A 15,846-nucleotide genomic window follows, 5' to 3' on the forward strand; every position below is an offset into this window, starting at 1 on the left:
GTTTTTTAATTTACTACAACTTTCTATTAAAAAGTTTTTCTCTAGAATCAATATCCTAAGCTGCAAAATTAAAAATCTTTAAAAATTGCAAATTTAACAAATGAAAATCACAATAAAAGAAAAGCTCACAATATTTTTGGTCACATTTTAGTAGAAGTTATTCCTGGCATCGTCCTTTACAACACCTGATAGGTTTCAAAAATTCCTGATTGATATCCTGAAATCGACCTATTTTTCACCCACAGCCTGGAGTATAGAGTTGTTTTAATATGACTTATAAACAACCTCTGTATCCAATGCCTTTTTAATGGTTTTTTTAATTTTAATTCCCAACAATCATGTCAAGTGGCAAACTTGGGCTTTGGATAGACTGATGAATGAGTCTGATGAATAGTAATCAAATAATTTCTAACGCGTTTAGGATATTGTCAAATAGTCAATGGGCAACATTATGAGCATTTGATTAATTGAAATAATTAGATTCAATTATTTGATTACTTGTTTTTCATAACTTTGTTATTTGTTATTATCTTGTAAATGGCAGGGAATAAAAATTTGATATTTTGCAGTTATGTATAACTTTACACACCCTATCAAAATAGCTCTCAAAATGATAGTGTTGCCATTTAAGAAAATTAGCGATGACGTCATATCTCCAAATTGGGGCACCCTGTATACATTACTATTGAATGTAAAAAAATTCGATTTGAAATACTAATCGACAGGTCTGAGCATTTTTAATAAAAACAATTAGTATTTGAACTATTGCATTTATTCCAAATTACAGACTCACTCTGTATAATACATAACAACATCTACGATATGTAATGATAATTGCCTACCCTAAACCAAAATATTAATTCACTCTTGTTTGGTCCTATAATCTTTAAATTTATCCATCATGCTTATTTAGGGTAGATTAATTTTAATACCAACAAATATTTTTTCACTAGATACTGTTATTATTGTAAATATTAACATAAAATTTAAATTCTTTGGCTGAAGTAACTATACATTATTACAGTCTGTCAAGGTACATTGACAGCCTAGTGCTGGCATCATCCAAAAAGCCAGTCAAGTTCAGTTGTCACCTAAACTCTTCCATGTAAGGTCCTACCTTCAAATTTCCAACCAATATGGTTGATGTCATGTGATGCCAGGGGTTAATCTGGAAATATTTTTAACATCCTTTAAAAATCTGACAATATAATGCAACCTCAACATTTTAATAAAACAACTCAAGGCTATTTACCCGTATATTTTAGTGGCTTAAGGCATGTTAACCTGTAAGTATAACTATCTATTAACCTTTTTTACCTTTGTCAAAATTTAACCTCACGTTTGCTTTACTTATAGAGTTATACTACTTATTTTAGGTGATAACACTGATGATGGAATATTGATTCCGAAAACGTTTTGTTGTGATATATTTTTAGGAATTTTAAATGCTTATAACTTGTACAAGATAAGGTTTTTATTTTTTACAAAATATTTCAATATTTTATGTATGATTTTAATGTCACAGCTAAAATGATGCAGATACGATAAAACATTACACAACTTGACGATTTGAAACTTGCGAAGTAGGCGTTAGATTAAATTCATAGTGCAGTTATTTGGTTTTTATGATATACAGGGTGTCCCGAAAAGATTGGTAATAAATTATACCATAGATTCTGCGGTCAAAAATATGTTGATTAAACCTAACTTACCTTAGTACAAATATGCACATAAAAAAAGTTATAGCCCTTTAAAATTACAAAATGAAAATCAATTTATTCCAATATTTCAAAAACTGTTAGAGATTTTTTAATAAAAATAGGTATGTGGCATTCTTATGGCAGTAATATCTTAACAAAAAATTAAAGTGAAATTTGTGTACCCCATAAAAATTTTATGGGGTTTTGTTCACTTAAACCCCTCCCAAACTTTTGTGTACGTTCCAATTAAATTATTATTGTGGTAAAAATATTTAGACACAATATTTTTAAAACTTTTTTGCCTCTTAGTCTTTTTTCGATATACCAGTTTTTATCGAGATGCGGCTTCTTTTTTAATATGTTTACATAAAAATTGTATGGGGGTTTCGTTCCTTTAAACCCCCCAAATGTTTGTGTACGTTCCAATTAAACTTTTATTGCGGTACCATTAGTTAAACACAGTGTTTTTAAAACTTTTTTGCCTCTTAGTATATTTTCATATTATAAAAATGTAAATTACAGATTTTTCATATTATTACCAGGTACTTAACCAGGTAATCGTGGTTATTAACCATATGCAAGTAGGTGGTGGACTTGACAAATATTCAAAATATCTCGATAAAAACTGGCTTTTCGAGAAAGTACTAGGAGGTAAAAAAGTTTTAAAAACACTGTGTTTAACTAATAATACTTTAACAATAATTTAATACGAACATGCACAAAAGTTTAGGGGGGTTTAAGGGAACAAAACCCCCATAAAATTTTTATGGGGTGCACAAATTTCACTATAATTTTTTGTTAAGATGTTCCTGCCATAAAAATGCCATATGTCTATTTTCAATAAAAAATCTCCAACAATTTTCGAAATATTGAAAAAAATTGATTTTCATTTTGTAACTTGAAAGGGCTAAACTTTTTTTATGTGCACATTGGTACTAAGGTAAGTTAGGTTCAATCAACATATTTTTGACCACAGAACCTGTGGTATAATTTATGACTAATCTTTTCGGGACACCCTGTATAGTTTGAGTCCGTATTGTGCACTTGTTTTTTGTATCTTACTCAATAGGCAACTCAGTTACTCCATCCTCACGAAGTATATGATCAGTAAAAGAAGCTTAAAATTACGACATATGTCAAGGCACAAAAAATCAGGTGACTAGGTATGTCCAAAATAAGACAGTGGGAATAATGCCAATTATGCCTTACATAGGAGGTATATGGGAATTAAAAGAAAAGAAAGTAGTACGTTAGGTAGAACAGGTTAAAAGTGAGTGTATCTTTTCTAAACCGATATATTCTGTAACTTCTCACATTTTGAATATTACCTGCCTGACGATTGGATAAAGATAGTTCCTTGAAAATCGATTTGAAAACTCCTTAACTCTTAATTTTCTTCTGGATATATCTTCATCTCCATCTGGTGGTTCAATCCCCTTATCGAGAAGGTTTCTGAAAAGTGGAATTTTTATTTTTTTTTATTTAGTATGTAAGATTTAATAGTAAAATAGTACAGCCCTCTCCCTTTCTCTCTCATGTTATTTCTTTTAAAAATTTAATAAGCGGATCTGTATGGCGATTGCATCTACAGTAGATAGTGTATACGTTGAGAAAGTTTTATTTCTCATAATATTAGGAATATTTCCATTAAATCTGGATAACACTAAGGGTACGAACATGCCGAAGATACATGGATGAGCGCGGTGTAGGTCACGATCGCTGTCGGTGTTTACATCGATAACGGGCAGAACATACCGAAGATACCTTCCTTTCAGTGTTCTTTGCGGTTTCCATATAACCAAAACTTGTAGCAACCTGATTACAACAAGAAATGAATAAATACGCTAGCCATATCTCCGGCGAATGCCATGTGGTTTAAAAACCACCAATAAACTTTAATTTACCACGCGATCAGCAGCTCGATCGCGATGTAAAACAAACTATTTTGTTATGGCATCGACATCGCTGTAAACCGCGATGATAGGTCACGAGGGTGAACAAGTGGCACATCTTTGGTGTGTGGGATCTCATAATAAAATGAAGGTTTGTTTTGACATCGATGTAGCGACCGCGATCGCGACCTACACCGCGCACATCCATGTATCTTCGGCATGTTCTTACCTTTAGAATCAATTTTTACTTGTAACCTGACTAAGCGTATGAACGTTCAATTAGTTCTTTAGCTTTTCTAATTCTTTACAATATTTTAATGGTTATTCTTTTATTAGAGCTGATACGAATCAAAAAAACCAAATATCATTAAAATTGGTACAGCCGTTCTTGAATATACATCTATTTTTAGCCCTCTAGGGCTAAAGATAAATATCCCTCGAAAAGGTCAAAGATATCCCTTTTTGCCCTATATTTAAGGAGCTACAAGCCTGAGTGCACAGTGGAAGTAGATAAATAGACAGGTTGTGGAATGCAATCGAAGATTCCCCATTGTCTATAATTTTTCGGCCCACTTGCCGTGCAAATTTTAGAAGGGTCGGATTTTAGGTTGATACCAGAATGTTTGCTTTTCAGCGTAGATCTATAGTGCTTCTGTACTTTAGATTTCTTTTTATTAAATAGAAATGTAATTTTGTGCCCTTTAGCAAATAATTTCGTATTATTTTTCAGTGTTTGGTTCAGAGTGTATCACAAAGCCATTCTGACGATTCTTAGAGGCGGAAACGTACGTAAACTGATGGTGGTGATCTATGATACAAATTAAATCTTAAGCTATCTTCCGCTAATTAATATTGTTTTTCTACAATCACTTGATAAAGAAGACTTTCGCTTGTCAATGGCAACGAAAATTTGACGTTTACTGAGTACCGTCACTTTATCGCTCTAGCGCGTAAAGTTTGATTTTACGCTCGTCGTCCGTAGCAACCCTTGCAATGGTTTGAAACGTAAAGGCGGAGATACATATGCGCTCTGCTCGGTGTGCGAGCCGCTCGCGCGCAGCATATTCGTCAGATTAGTACGTGTTTTCAAGTGACGCACAAACGGCACGCACACGGCGCACCACGATCTAAATTCTGTCGGTTTTTCAACAAACGCTTTGATGGTTCGCAATACGTATTTGGACGGGTTTGCGAGTGGTTTGTTGGTTTTGGCGCGCATGAGTTGAATAGTTGTTAGTAATGGAATGGTCGGAACTGTCGGAAGGAAATTGATGTTTGCCGTGGAAAATCATTATTGTGGGATCCTCAATAAAGAACCATTTAATTTAAAAAACCAATACAGAAGTAAAAACTTCGAGATGTATTCTGGTATAAAATCGTTTATTTAAAACTATAAAATGTCATGGATTGCAGAACGTTTTTGTTCTAAACAGAACATCTTCAGTGCATCCTGCCGAGTATTTTGAAACTAGCACACTGTAAATAGTGTTAACATCATCGTATATGGTTTACATAATGTAATATATTAAAATGTTATGACTACAAGTCGATGTTAATAGATAAACGTTGGTCTGTGCCCATTGAATTGGCAAGTACCTAGCATCTTCGAGCAGGGAACCATGGCACCCTTTTAGCATGTGTTCCACTTTATCTATTAACATCGACTTGTAGTCATAACATTTTAATATATTACATTATGTAAACCATATACGATGATGTTAACACTATTTACAGTGTGCTAGTTTCAAAATACTCGGCAGGATGCACTGAAGATGTTCTGTTTAGAACGAAAACGTTCTGCAATCCATGACATTTTATAGTTTTAAATAAACGATTTTATACCAGAATACATCTCGAAGTTTTTACTTCTGTATTGGTTTTTTAAACTATGGTATAGAACTATTGGGATTTTCCCATTGATTTTTTATTTAATTTAAAGAAACAACTTAAATCCGATCTGAACGGAAATAGAAGCTGAAATAAAAAATGTACATGCGGACCTTTTTAAAAAATGTTAGTTCATTGTTGTACTAAAAATAACATGTATTAAAAATAAGATTTACTATTTTATTTGGGCATAAGCCACAATTCGAGTTTGAAATCAAGTTTACTTGACCTTTCGACTTTCACTTCGGAAATAGTTATCAATATCAAAAAAACATTCATAAGCAGATATATATTATGTGTCACCGGAAAGCGAAATAGGTAACGCACGACTTGGAGAACCTATAGTTTTCTAACTTCGTGTCTGGTGAAGCAACGCAGTTGAAACAAGCGGATATATTATAATTGTGTCACCGGAAAGCGAAAAAGGTAACACACATCTTGGAAGAGCCTATAGTTTCCTAACTTCGCTTCTGGTGAAGCAACTGAGTTGGAACAAGCAGATATGTTATAATTGGGTCACCGGAAAGACAAAAAGGTAACGCACAACTTGGAAGACCCAATAGTTTTCTAACTCCGCTTCTGGTGAAGCAACGGAGTTGGAACAAGCAGATATATTATATTTGGGTCACCGGAAAGCCAAAAAGGTAACGCACAACTTGGAAGACCCAATAGTTTTCTAACTTCGCTTCTGGTGAAGCAACGTAGTTGGAACAAGCATACATATTATAATTGGGTCACCGGAAAACGAAAAAGGTAAGGCACAACTTGGAAGAGCCTATAGTTTCCTAACTTCGCTTCTGGTGAAGCAACGGAGTTGGAACAAGTAGATATGTTATAATTGTGTCGTCGGAAAGCGAAAAAGGTAACGCACATCTTGGAAGAGCCTATAGTTTCCTAACTTCGCTTCTGGTGAAGCAACGGAGTTGGAACAAGCAGATATATTATAATTGGGTCACCGGAAAGCGAAAAAGTTAACACAGGGCTTGGAAGAACCTATAGTTCTCTAATTTCGTTTCTAGTGAAGCTACGCAGTTGAAACAAGCAGATACATTACAATTGTGTCACCGGAAAACGAAAAAGTTATCGCATGACTTGGAAGTACCTATAGTTCTCTAATTTTGTTTCTGGTTGTAGGAACAAGCAGATATATTATGGTAGGGGAGCAAAGTATGCTAAATGTGCAGTCACTCGAGCGCTTTGGGGACCTATTGGGTTGTGATTATTAGGTCCTAAAACCAAAAAAGTTAAGTAAAATTTTCCATTTTAGTGGGGACTTCCCATTTTTTTAATTTAATTTTCCATTTCCAACAATCTTTTTTCCGATTATAGCGCCATCTATCCATAATTCAAAAAAATGTTTCGAATAAAAGTTGTTTATTTTTATACAAACAATCCAAATCTGCAATAAGAAACGGGGTCTACCATTTAAGATTTTAAAGTAACCCCCCACCTCACCTCCGTGGAGGTCGTGTTTGGAACCATCCGATAGATTTTTCAAAAACATTGATAAAGTGTATTTTGCAGTTTTTCGATATGATGTTTATTTTGCGAAATGTCGCGGGATTTGTATTTAAAATTTTAAATTTACCCCCCACCCCTCTCCGTGGGGGGTCAAGTTTGGTATTTTTCGATAGATTTTTGAAAAATATTGAACACGTAGTTTTTAGTTTTTCAATCTGATGTTCATTTCGCGAAATATTCGCTTTTTTTTGTGAAACTTTTTGAATCACCCATTTCCGTACGCCCCGCTCAAATCGTCATATTTTTGAAATATAGACTCTTTTGCATGTACTTAACTTACCTTATCTTAATCTGACAATTTCGAATATTTTAAGGATAGATTTTTTTTCGGGCCCCCCTGAACGAACTCCCCTGTGTTAAGAGCCAATATATGGTGGAGGTACATCTGCAGGGTACCACGTTTCTCCCCATATGATAATCTGACGCGCTCGAGTAACTGCAAAAATCCCCGCTTGGGCTCCCCTACCATTATATTTGTGTTGCCAGGAAGCGAAAAAGGTAGTTCCCGAAATGTTCCCAAACTGTGGCTTATTCCACATAAAATAGTAAATTGCATAAGATGACACAAGAAAATAGTTTCAGAACAATACCAAAATAAGATGTAGTAGAAGTACAGGACAGAGACATGATTATATACAATTACTAAACGTTCGTAAGTTTCCTCTGGATCGTCAAAATGAAAAATTTTAACGAACAATAACCGCGCCACGAACGCGCGGCGCACACACGGCGCGGAGTTCGCGGCGCGGATATCTGTCTCCGCCTTTAGGGAATCATTTTTGAACTCTTTAGTTATTTTTATAATTATTTTCTGTTGATCTCTTAATTAATTACTCTAATTTTCGCGTAATTAACTATTTCTAATTATTATCTTTTATATTTAAAATTTCTTGCAACGATGCCACACTTAATTATGTTTTGGTATCACTGATGGAACGTACTATATACGCCACCTAGCGAGAAATATTCTTTCGTGTTCTGAAAAATTCGACAAGGCGGTCGTGCTTGACTTTGACTTGACTGTGAAGTGCGCTGGAAGTAGGTCGGCGGATCTCTGGTTCCATAATGGCGGAAGGTCTCATTTTTAAAAACTTATTTATTGGGAAATACAGTTTCATTGGAAGTAGAAATGGTGTCCCGTAGGTTTGTTAAATCCACCCAGCGTGTTCTTGAGAAAAAACAATAACTAATAAGGGAAATTCCGCCATTTGGAAGAAATATTAAAACCTACCATGTATCCTTCGACCACCTGGAAGGAGCGGATTCCAGCCACAGCCACAGTCAAGTCACTTGGGGGAACAAGTTTTTGGAAGCATTCCAGCTTCTTTTCGTCTTCGCACCTGGGTCTACAGGAGGCATGGTTTTGCACCATCCTGGTGCTCATTTCCAGAGATGCAGCGCCCAGCCTCTTTCGGAGTCGTTTGGGTTTGGTTTGGGAACATTTAGTGTTGTGTCTTAAGTAACTACACTCCTGGCCAAAAAAATGGGACACCTAAAAATGGGTCATTTTTGATTTCTCGAATCTCCTAAACCTGTTGTCCGATTTTAGTGATTTTTTTAATACGTTATAGCCTTATTCTCTGATAATATCGATGTAGTAATAGTGTTGCTGAACAGGTAAATGTCATTGTATATCGAGTGTAACAATAATACTGTGTTTTTTTCCTGAAAGTTCGTAACACCCTGAGGAATATTCTAGCATTTAAAAAATATTGAAATTAAAGCTAAACTATATAAGGCCTTAGACTTTCTTAACATTCTGCTTTTTGACTCATTCACTTATGTTGGATAATGAAAAAGGGTACTTTGACAACTAGCCATGTTCTTCATCAATACAGGGTGTTTCTAAATAAGTGCAACAAACTTTAAGGGTTAATTCTGCATGAAAAAATAATGACAGTTTGCTTTATAAACACATGTCCGCAAATGCTTCCTTTCCGAGATAGGGAATGTTGAATTTTTTCTTACAAACTGACGATTTATTTATTGCTCCAAAGCAGGTTAAGATATGCAAATGAAATTTGGAAGGGTTTAAGAGGTAGTTATTTCACATCATTTTTTGACATACTAATTAAAATTTTATATTCACCATTGGCGTGCATACAGGTAATATGACCGGGTAATATGACCCGTATGCACGCCAATGGTAAATATAAAATACAAAATTGTATGTCAAAAAATGCTCAATAACTGCCTCCTAAAACCCACCAAATTTCATTTGCATATCTCAACCGGTTTTAGAGCAATAACTAAATCGTCAGTGTGTAAGAAAAAATTCAAAATCCTGTATTTCGGAAACGAAGCATTTGCAGACATATGTCTATAAATCAAACGGTCATTATTTTTTCATACAGAAGTAAACCTTAAAGTTTGTCGCACTTATTTAGAAACACCCTGTATTGATAAAGAACCTGGCTGGTTGTCAAAGTACCTAACTTTTTCATTATTCAACATAAGTGAATGAGTCAAGAAGCAGAATGTTAAGAAAGGCTAAGGCTACAATCTAGTTTTAATTTCAATCTGCTTAAATGCTAGAATATTCTACAGGGTGTTACGAACTTTCAGGAAAAACACAGTATTATTGTTACACCCGGTATACAATGACATTTACCTGTTCAGCAACACTATTATTACATCGATATTCTCAGAGAATTAGGCTATAACATATTAAAAAAAATCAATAAAATCGGACAACAGGTTTGGGAGATTCGAGAAATCAAAAATGACCCATTTTTTTTGCCATGAGTGTTTTATGATTCATATCACAGACATTTGGTTAATGCATTATGTTTATTAATTATTTTTCTTAAGATTTAGCTTGCATTTATTTGGTTTTTGATATAGGTACATACAAGTTTAGTAAGTTCCCAAACATGTATAATTTTGCGGTATTTTACATTGAACTCGGCGTATTTGCCCAAAAGGTATTACTTTTTATATTTTATTGTTTATTTAGGTCGATTTCATGTCATTATATAAATTTAGGTTGTATTAGTCGCTTGTTTCCCAAATATTTTGTGTTCATTAGCTTTTCTTCATTTGTTCGATCAGTTCAAGTCGTTTGTATAGGTATTTAGCTTAACTTCATTTCTTCAACTTTCATTCATTAATTTTGCTTAATTCATTATTGTATTTCCCTTAGTCAGGCTTGTGCCTGCTTATTTAGAGTTTCTCATATTCGTCGGTTTTTAATTTAGTTGTACGTAGCAAGCGTACTATAACCATTTGGTAATAGTCTCATGTGAGTTGTACCCTATATGTAAGTAAGAGGTACTTATATAATTTTGTAACAGGTAACATGATTGTTGTTATCTTGAATATAAGATGTTAAAGTATAACTTTGTCATTTTAGAGTCACATAATATGCATTTGGGTTAACTCAGAGATTGTTGAAAAGCTGGTAGTTATTTTTAATAAATGTTTATTCATTTTGTATTTCATTTATTCTTATTTCCTTTATATTTACATTTACTTATATATTTAATATATTTAATATTTGACAGCAGTGTAAGATACCTGGGAGAGTGATCGAAGATCATTTTCTTGGCGCCCATGATTTATTTGGTTTTGTTCAATTGTTCTTTTTTAGCAATTATTCACCTTTATTCATTTTCAGAACATTATTCTTATCTTAGTATTTTCCTGTCTTAGTCATCATCCCTATCTACTTAGAGCTACTGTCTTCGACATGCATGCAAAATTGGCCGTATCCATCCTTGAGTGTCAAATTGTCGTTCTCTTGCGTCTCTTGCTAGCCCACTCCATTCAATGTGCCTCTGTCTATTCATATCTATTATTTGTTAATCACTCCTTTCATCTAATCAGTTTCCCTACTCCCATCCTTCTGCAAAGTAGTATTTTTCTTATTTCGGCTTCTTCAACGTAGAAGCCCCCTTTCATTTTTATCATTTTTGTTCCATTAGACACATCTTAGTTAGTCCTTTTTTCCTTACTTCTGTTGGAGTTTATCCTCTTTACTTTCACTCCAACAGAAGATCTCTTCCTTGTTACACCGTACAACCATACAATACAAACACATTGAACATTCAAACTGAAAGATATAAAAGCTAATGTTATGACATTATAATGACAGATATAAAATAGTTATAATAAAGATAATGATTTAAAAATAGTTTCATCTTATTAAGTGATTGTAGAAAAAATGTTGTATGTATTACAAGCGCAAAGTGACATTATTGCTTTCGAGTAATTACCGCTCTCCGCTACGCGTCGAGCGGTAACTCTTACTCTCAAGCAATAATGTATCACTTTTCGCTCTTAATACATAAATAACTATTAAAATCTCACCTTATTTCATTTAAACTTTGCAGACTTTTCTCAACAAAGCATCTAAACTTCTTTTCAAACACACTCTCGGGTAGTATTTTATGTAAAGGTTGTGTGACAAATTTTGATGCGCCCTTATCTTCTCGGCGAATAGTTTTACTGTATTTTATTTCTGGTGTAGGAACACTGCCTTTTCTCTTAGGCATGTACAATTCTTTAATTTCAGATGTGAAATTCGGATCATTTCTGACAGACATCGCATTCATATTCAATATGTTCGAAAAACTGGTAACGGGAGTAACATCATAAGAGTCACCGATATGAATATCGAAAAGTTGGTCTTGGCTTGGATACTTGTAGCTTAACTTTTCATGAAGTCTTCTGGCATTTTTTATCCGTTCCTAAAATTTAGAAATATTGAATAAATTAGTTTAAAAAAGTACGATCCTGAAGCACTTTCTTGTAGTATAGGTCGACAGAAATATCTGAAACTGCCAAGGTCAGACGGATCGAAAACTTCGGTTACGCGACGTGGTCAGATCAAACGGGTTTGAAAAGGTTTTTTGGTATTTCATTGGTTACCTGTTTCACAGTAAAATTTCCTTCTGCTTTCTTCTGCCTAAATTATAGAACATTGTGTATAATTTTTAGGGATTGTGCATTAGTGTCCCATTTTTCAGGGCACTTGTAATATTTATGTTTATATAAAATAATATTCGAGGATTTTATCTGACAATGTCGTAAAACTACAGATTTCGTGCTCAATGAGTTTTAATAGGTCAAGAAATGAAGCTGAAAAAATGGCAAAACCTTTTTTTCTTTACTTTTTTTCGTAAAACTGATAATAAAAAAGTTATCAATAGGTTCCAATTAACGCAGACATACTGTATAAGTTGTATTGTTGAAGCTTATTATTAAATGTATTTTAGGTAAGTTTTACAGAAAAAAGTTTTGATCACTTTGTATAATATACACATTTTTTTAGCTAGTAATTTTCGGTTTTTGTATTACATTTTTGTTATATTTCTTAATTTTCTCAAAAATAAATAGTTTATTTTATTTCTAAAGTAAAATAATTTAGTGCATTTTAAAGACTACATCCTAAGCTTTAAAAAAACACTTATAAAAGAGTAATATATCTGTTCAAACTTGAGTAATACCGTTTTAAAATGGTGGTAATTCTATAAAACTACGAAGATTTCAAAAATTACATTTTTTGAGACGTCATATGTGAATTAAATTTTTGAGATTTTTTTTTTGAAATAAACATAATTTAATAAGATGCTTAAAAGGTAAGTTCTGCAAAATTGAGAGTTTTATAAGAAAAATTGTATTAGTTACACATTTTAAAATCATTTTAAACAAAATTCATGTAGGGCTCATTTTCCGCCCACACCGTACTTATGCCTATACATTTTGTTTCTTTTTATTATAACCATAAGATAGCTTAATTATTCTTCTTTTATGTTCAATTTGTAAAATTTGATTTGATCCATTGGTTAAAGAATTACATTAAAATAACTCAACCGTGCACTTCGCCGTACGCTAGTTTACAGTGCGCCAATGTTTGTGACAAGGGTGACTTTAGCGTTATAAATAAAAAATTATAGAAGGTACAGATTTAATTTTAGAAAATTCTTTGTATAAGGTTTTTTTTTGTAAAATTTTCTGAATTTTTCAATCGTGAAGTCAGTATTTTTCTAAAATTTGTATTTTCGGAGTTATTTAAAAAAACATCTAATTTCGTAGTTCATTTGTTTAATAAAAAATGAAGCACCCACTTCTCGAGTAGAACTTTTTGATATGTTGTTTACTGAACATTTCTTAATGACATTACAAAAAGTTCTATCTTGTTTGATTTTTTCCGAAGTGAAAATCTATATGCACTCCCCTAGAAGTTTTAAACGGCTATACCTCGCTAATTATTCACTGTAAAGAAAATCTATGCACAGGGAAATTGTTATTAAAACAGCTACAATTTACTATTTTATCGTTTTTTTCGTGTCCAGTATTTTTGGATATATTTTGAAGAAAAGGCTGAAAAATAAGGAATTGCAAAAAATCAATTTATTTTTAAGCTCCAATTTTTCTAAAATCAGGCCTTTTAAATAGGTCAAACTTCTTGAGTATATTGATAACATATATAAATAGAAATACAGAAGGGTGAAGGTCAATTTTACTTAGGAGGGTAGTTAGGGAGCTACGGCGAGGCAAGAATACTATAAAAAATTGCTCACCGAAAATCACCCCCAATTCAAAGAACCAGAAAGAGACGGAATAGAAATCTATTCACATGATGAAATCGAATTAAGCCTATATGAGGTAAAGAACGTTCAAAACTCTAAAGAACCAAAAGCAGAAGGCCCTGGCAGAATACCAAATGAACTGATAAAAAACGGATCGGAAAAGCTATTCCGCATGATACACAAAATGTTTGAAAGAGCTCTGAATGGAGAAGACTTACCGGCAGAATGGAGTCAAGCATATATGACATAAAAAATGCATAAAAAAATGACAAGAAAGGAAATAGAAAAAATTGCAAAAACTATCGAGGAATCAGCATTATATCATATATAGACAGACTGTATGGCAAGACCATAAAGGAAAAATTAGAAATATACGAGTATATACAGGATAAAATCGGAGAAGACAAGGCAGGATTCACAGCGGGGAAAGCATGCTTAGGTCACATACACACGGTCGAATAACTAATAGAAAAAAGAATGGCAAAAAATAGATCCGTCCATCTGGTATTCGTACATCTTAAGAAGGCGTATGACTTGATATCTAGAACTAAGCTATGGGAAGCAATGGAAGACATTGAAGTCCCATGAAGATTAATAACAGCAGTAAAAGAATAAACAAGAATAACACAGTAGCTATCAAAATGGGCAATATAATATGCAGTCCATTTAAGACGACAAAGGAACTACTACAGAGCTGCTCCACATCCCCTATCCTGTCCAAAATATTCCTGGAAAAAACCCTGAAATCATGGAAAATAAAGTGCGAAGGAATGGGTATACCGGTAAGGAACGAATATTTATACACCCTAAGTTTTGCTGACGACCAAATAGTGATCGCACAAAACGAGGATGACCTCAGGTTTATGCTGAGGAAACTGGAACGGGAATATATTATAAAGAATGGGATGGAAATAAGCCTAAAGAAAACTGAATAGCTAACAACGGAGAATACAGAAATAAAACAACTGGAAATAGATGAAGGTAAACAAATCAGAGAAACAGATAAGTACAAGTACCTATTTAGGTTTTATAATATCAAACAAAGGAACAACTAAGGAAGATATAAAAAATAGACTAGGACAAACAAGAGACTGCATACGAAAATTGAACATGATACCGTGGAATAAGAACATCAGCATAAAAACAAAAAGGAGAATATAATATAATACCATGTCAAGAAGTATCCTCACTTATGGGTGTGAAAATTGAACAATAAATAAGAAAACCAAAAATAAAATAAGAGCAACAGAGATGAAATTCAGGAGAAGCTGCAGAGTAACAAGGAGATACAGAATAAATAACATAGGGATTAAGAGAAGAATGGGAGTGAACTCAGACATAATGGACTACATCGAACAGAAGAGATTAACATGGTACGGACATGTCAGAAGAGCAGACCAAAATCGTTAGATAAACCGAATAACAGAGTGGAGCCCGATAGGAAAAAGGAAGAGAGGCAGACCCAAAAAATCCTTCAGAGATGAAGTGGTGGACGAAGCAATGGAGAGCCGAAATCTACTAGAAGGGGACTGGCAAGACAGAAAGAGCTGGAGAGAACGGTTGAGTGAAGGAATACAGTGAAAACTGTGGAAATCCTTAGTATATATGTTATAGTCAAAGCTCGAATTTCAGGCACTCCTAGGTTTGACTAGGCAATCCTCAGATCTGACTGACGGTCTTAGCCAAAGCCTGAAATAAATTACAGTTTTGGCCTTTGACTAGTCAAACCTAGGAGAGACTAAGTTGGTCAGGCAAAGGTCGAAATTTAATTTTATGAAATCGGGGTTTGACTAGTCAAACCCCGATCAGCTATTAAAATGTAATTTGTTAGATTATGTTTAATAAAACGTAATTTTTTAATTTTAATGTTTATTATTTTTATATTGTCGTAATTGGAATATAAAAAAAATAATGTTTATTCTCACATGTTGAGGCATTATGGCATTTAGAGTTGCACAATACGTTAAAACTTTTACACTTACGTAATTTGAAAAAGCATTTCTTATTGCGGTAGCATTTTATAAATCCTTGTCCTCCAAATTTAGAATATTTTGTACTAATTTCTCTTAGCAGTACAGAAACAGCTTAACGTCTGAAACATCTTCGAAATTAGGAAATTTCTCTTTGCATTCTCTGATTTGATTTCTTGAAAAAAGCGTGTTTATTGTTGATGTATCATACTGGATCATAATGAACTTCATTATGATACAGATTTTCATTACGATACCGAATTTTAACCAATAGAATCGCGATATAGCATTCGCGATGACGGTGCCATCCGCGCTTTGACTGTTCTCAATATGTAGACAAACT

The 15,846-nt window shown here is 33.5% G+C and overlaps 1 protein-coding gene across 2 annotated transcripts in view; it reads right to left on the reverse strand.

The window, feature by feature from the left end:
• The window catches only part of LOC114333175 (uncharacterized), a 412,711-nt gene that overhangs the window by 342,861 nt on the left and 54,004 nt on the right, over positions 1–15,846 (reverse strand). For both annotated transcript variants that reach the window (XM_050650379.1, XM_050650378.1), the window contains exons 3-4: positions 11,309–11,688; positions 3,029–3,152 (exon numbers count right to left, since the gene is read on the reverse strand). In XM_050650379.1, coding sequence (XP_050506336.1) covers positions 3,029–3,152; positions 11,309–11,688 — 504 coding nt within the window. The remainder of the gene's footprint in view (positions 1–3,028; positions 3,153–11,308; positions 11,689–15,846) is intronic.

Source organism: Diabrotica virgifera, chromosome 5, assembly GCF_917563875.1.
Source record: "Diabrotica virgifera virgifera chromosome 5, PGI_DIABVI_V3a".
In the NCBI taxonomy this organism is placed as follows: Eukaryota; Metazoa; Arthropoda; class Insecta; order Coleoptera; family Chrysomelidae; genus Diabrotica; species Diabrotica virgifera.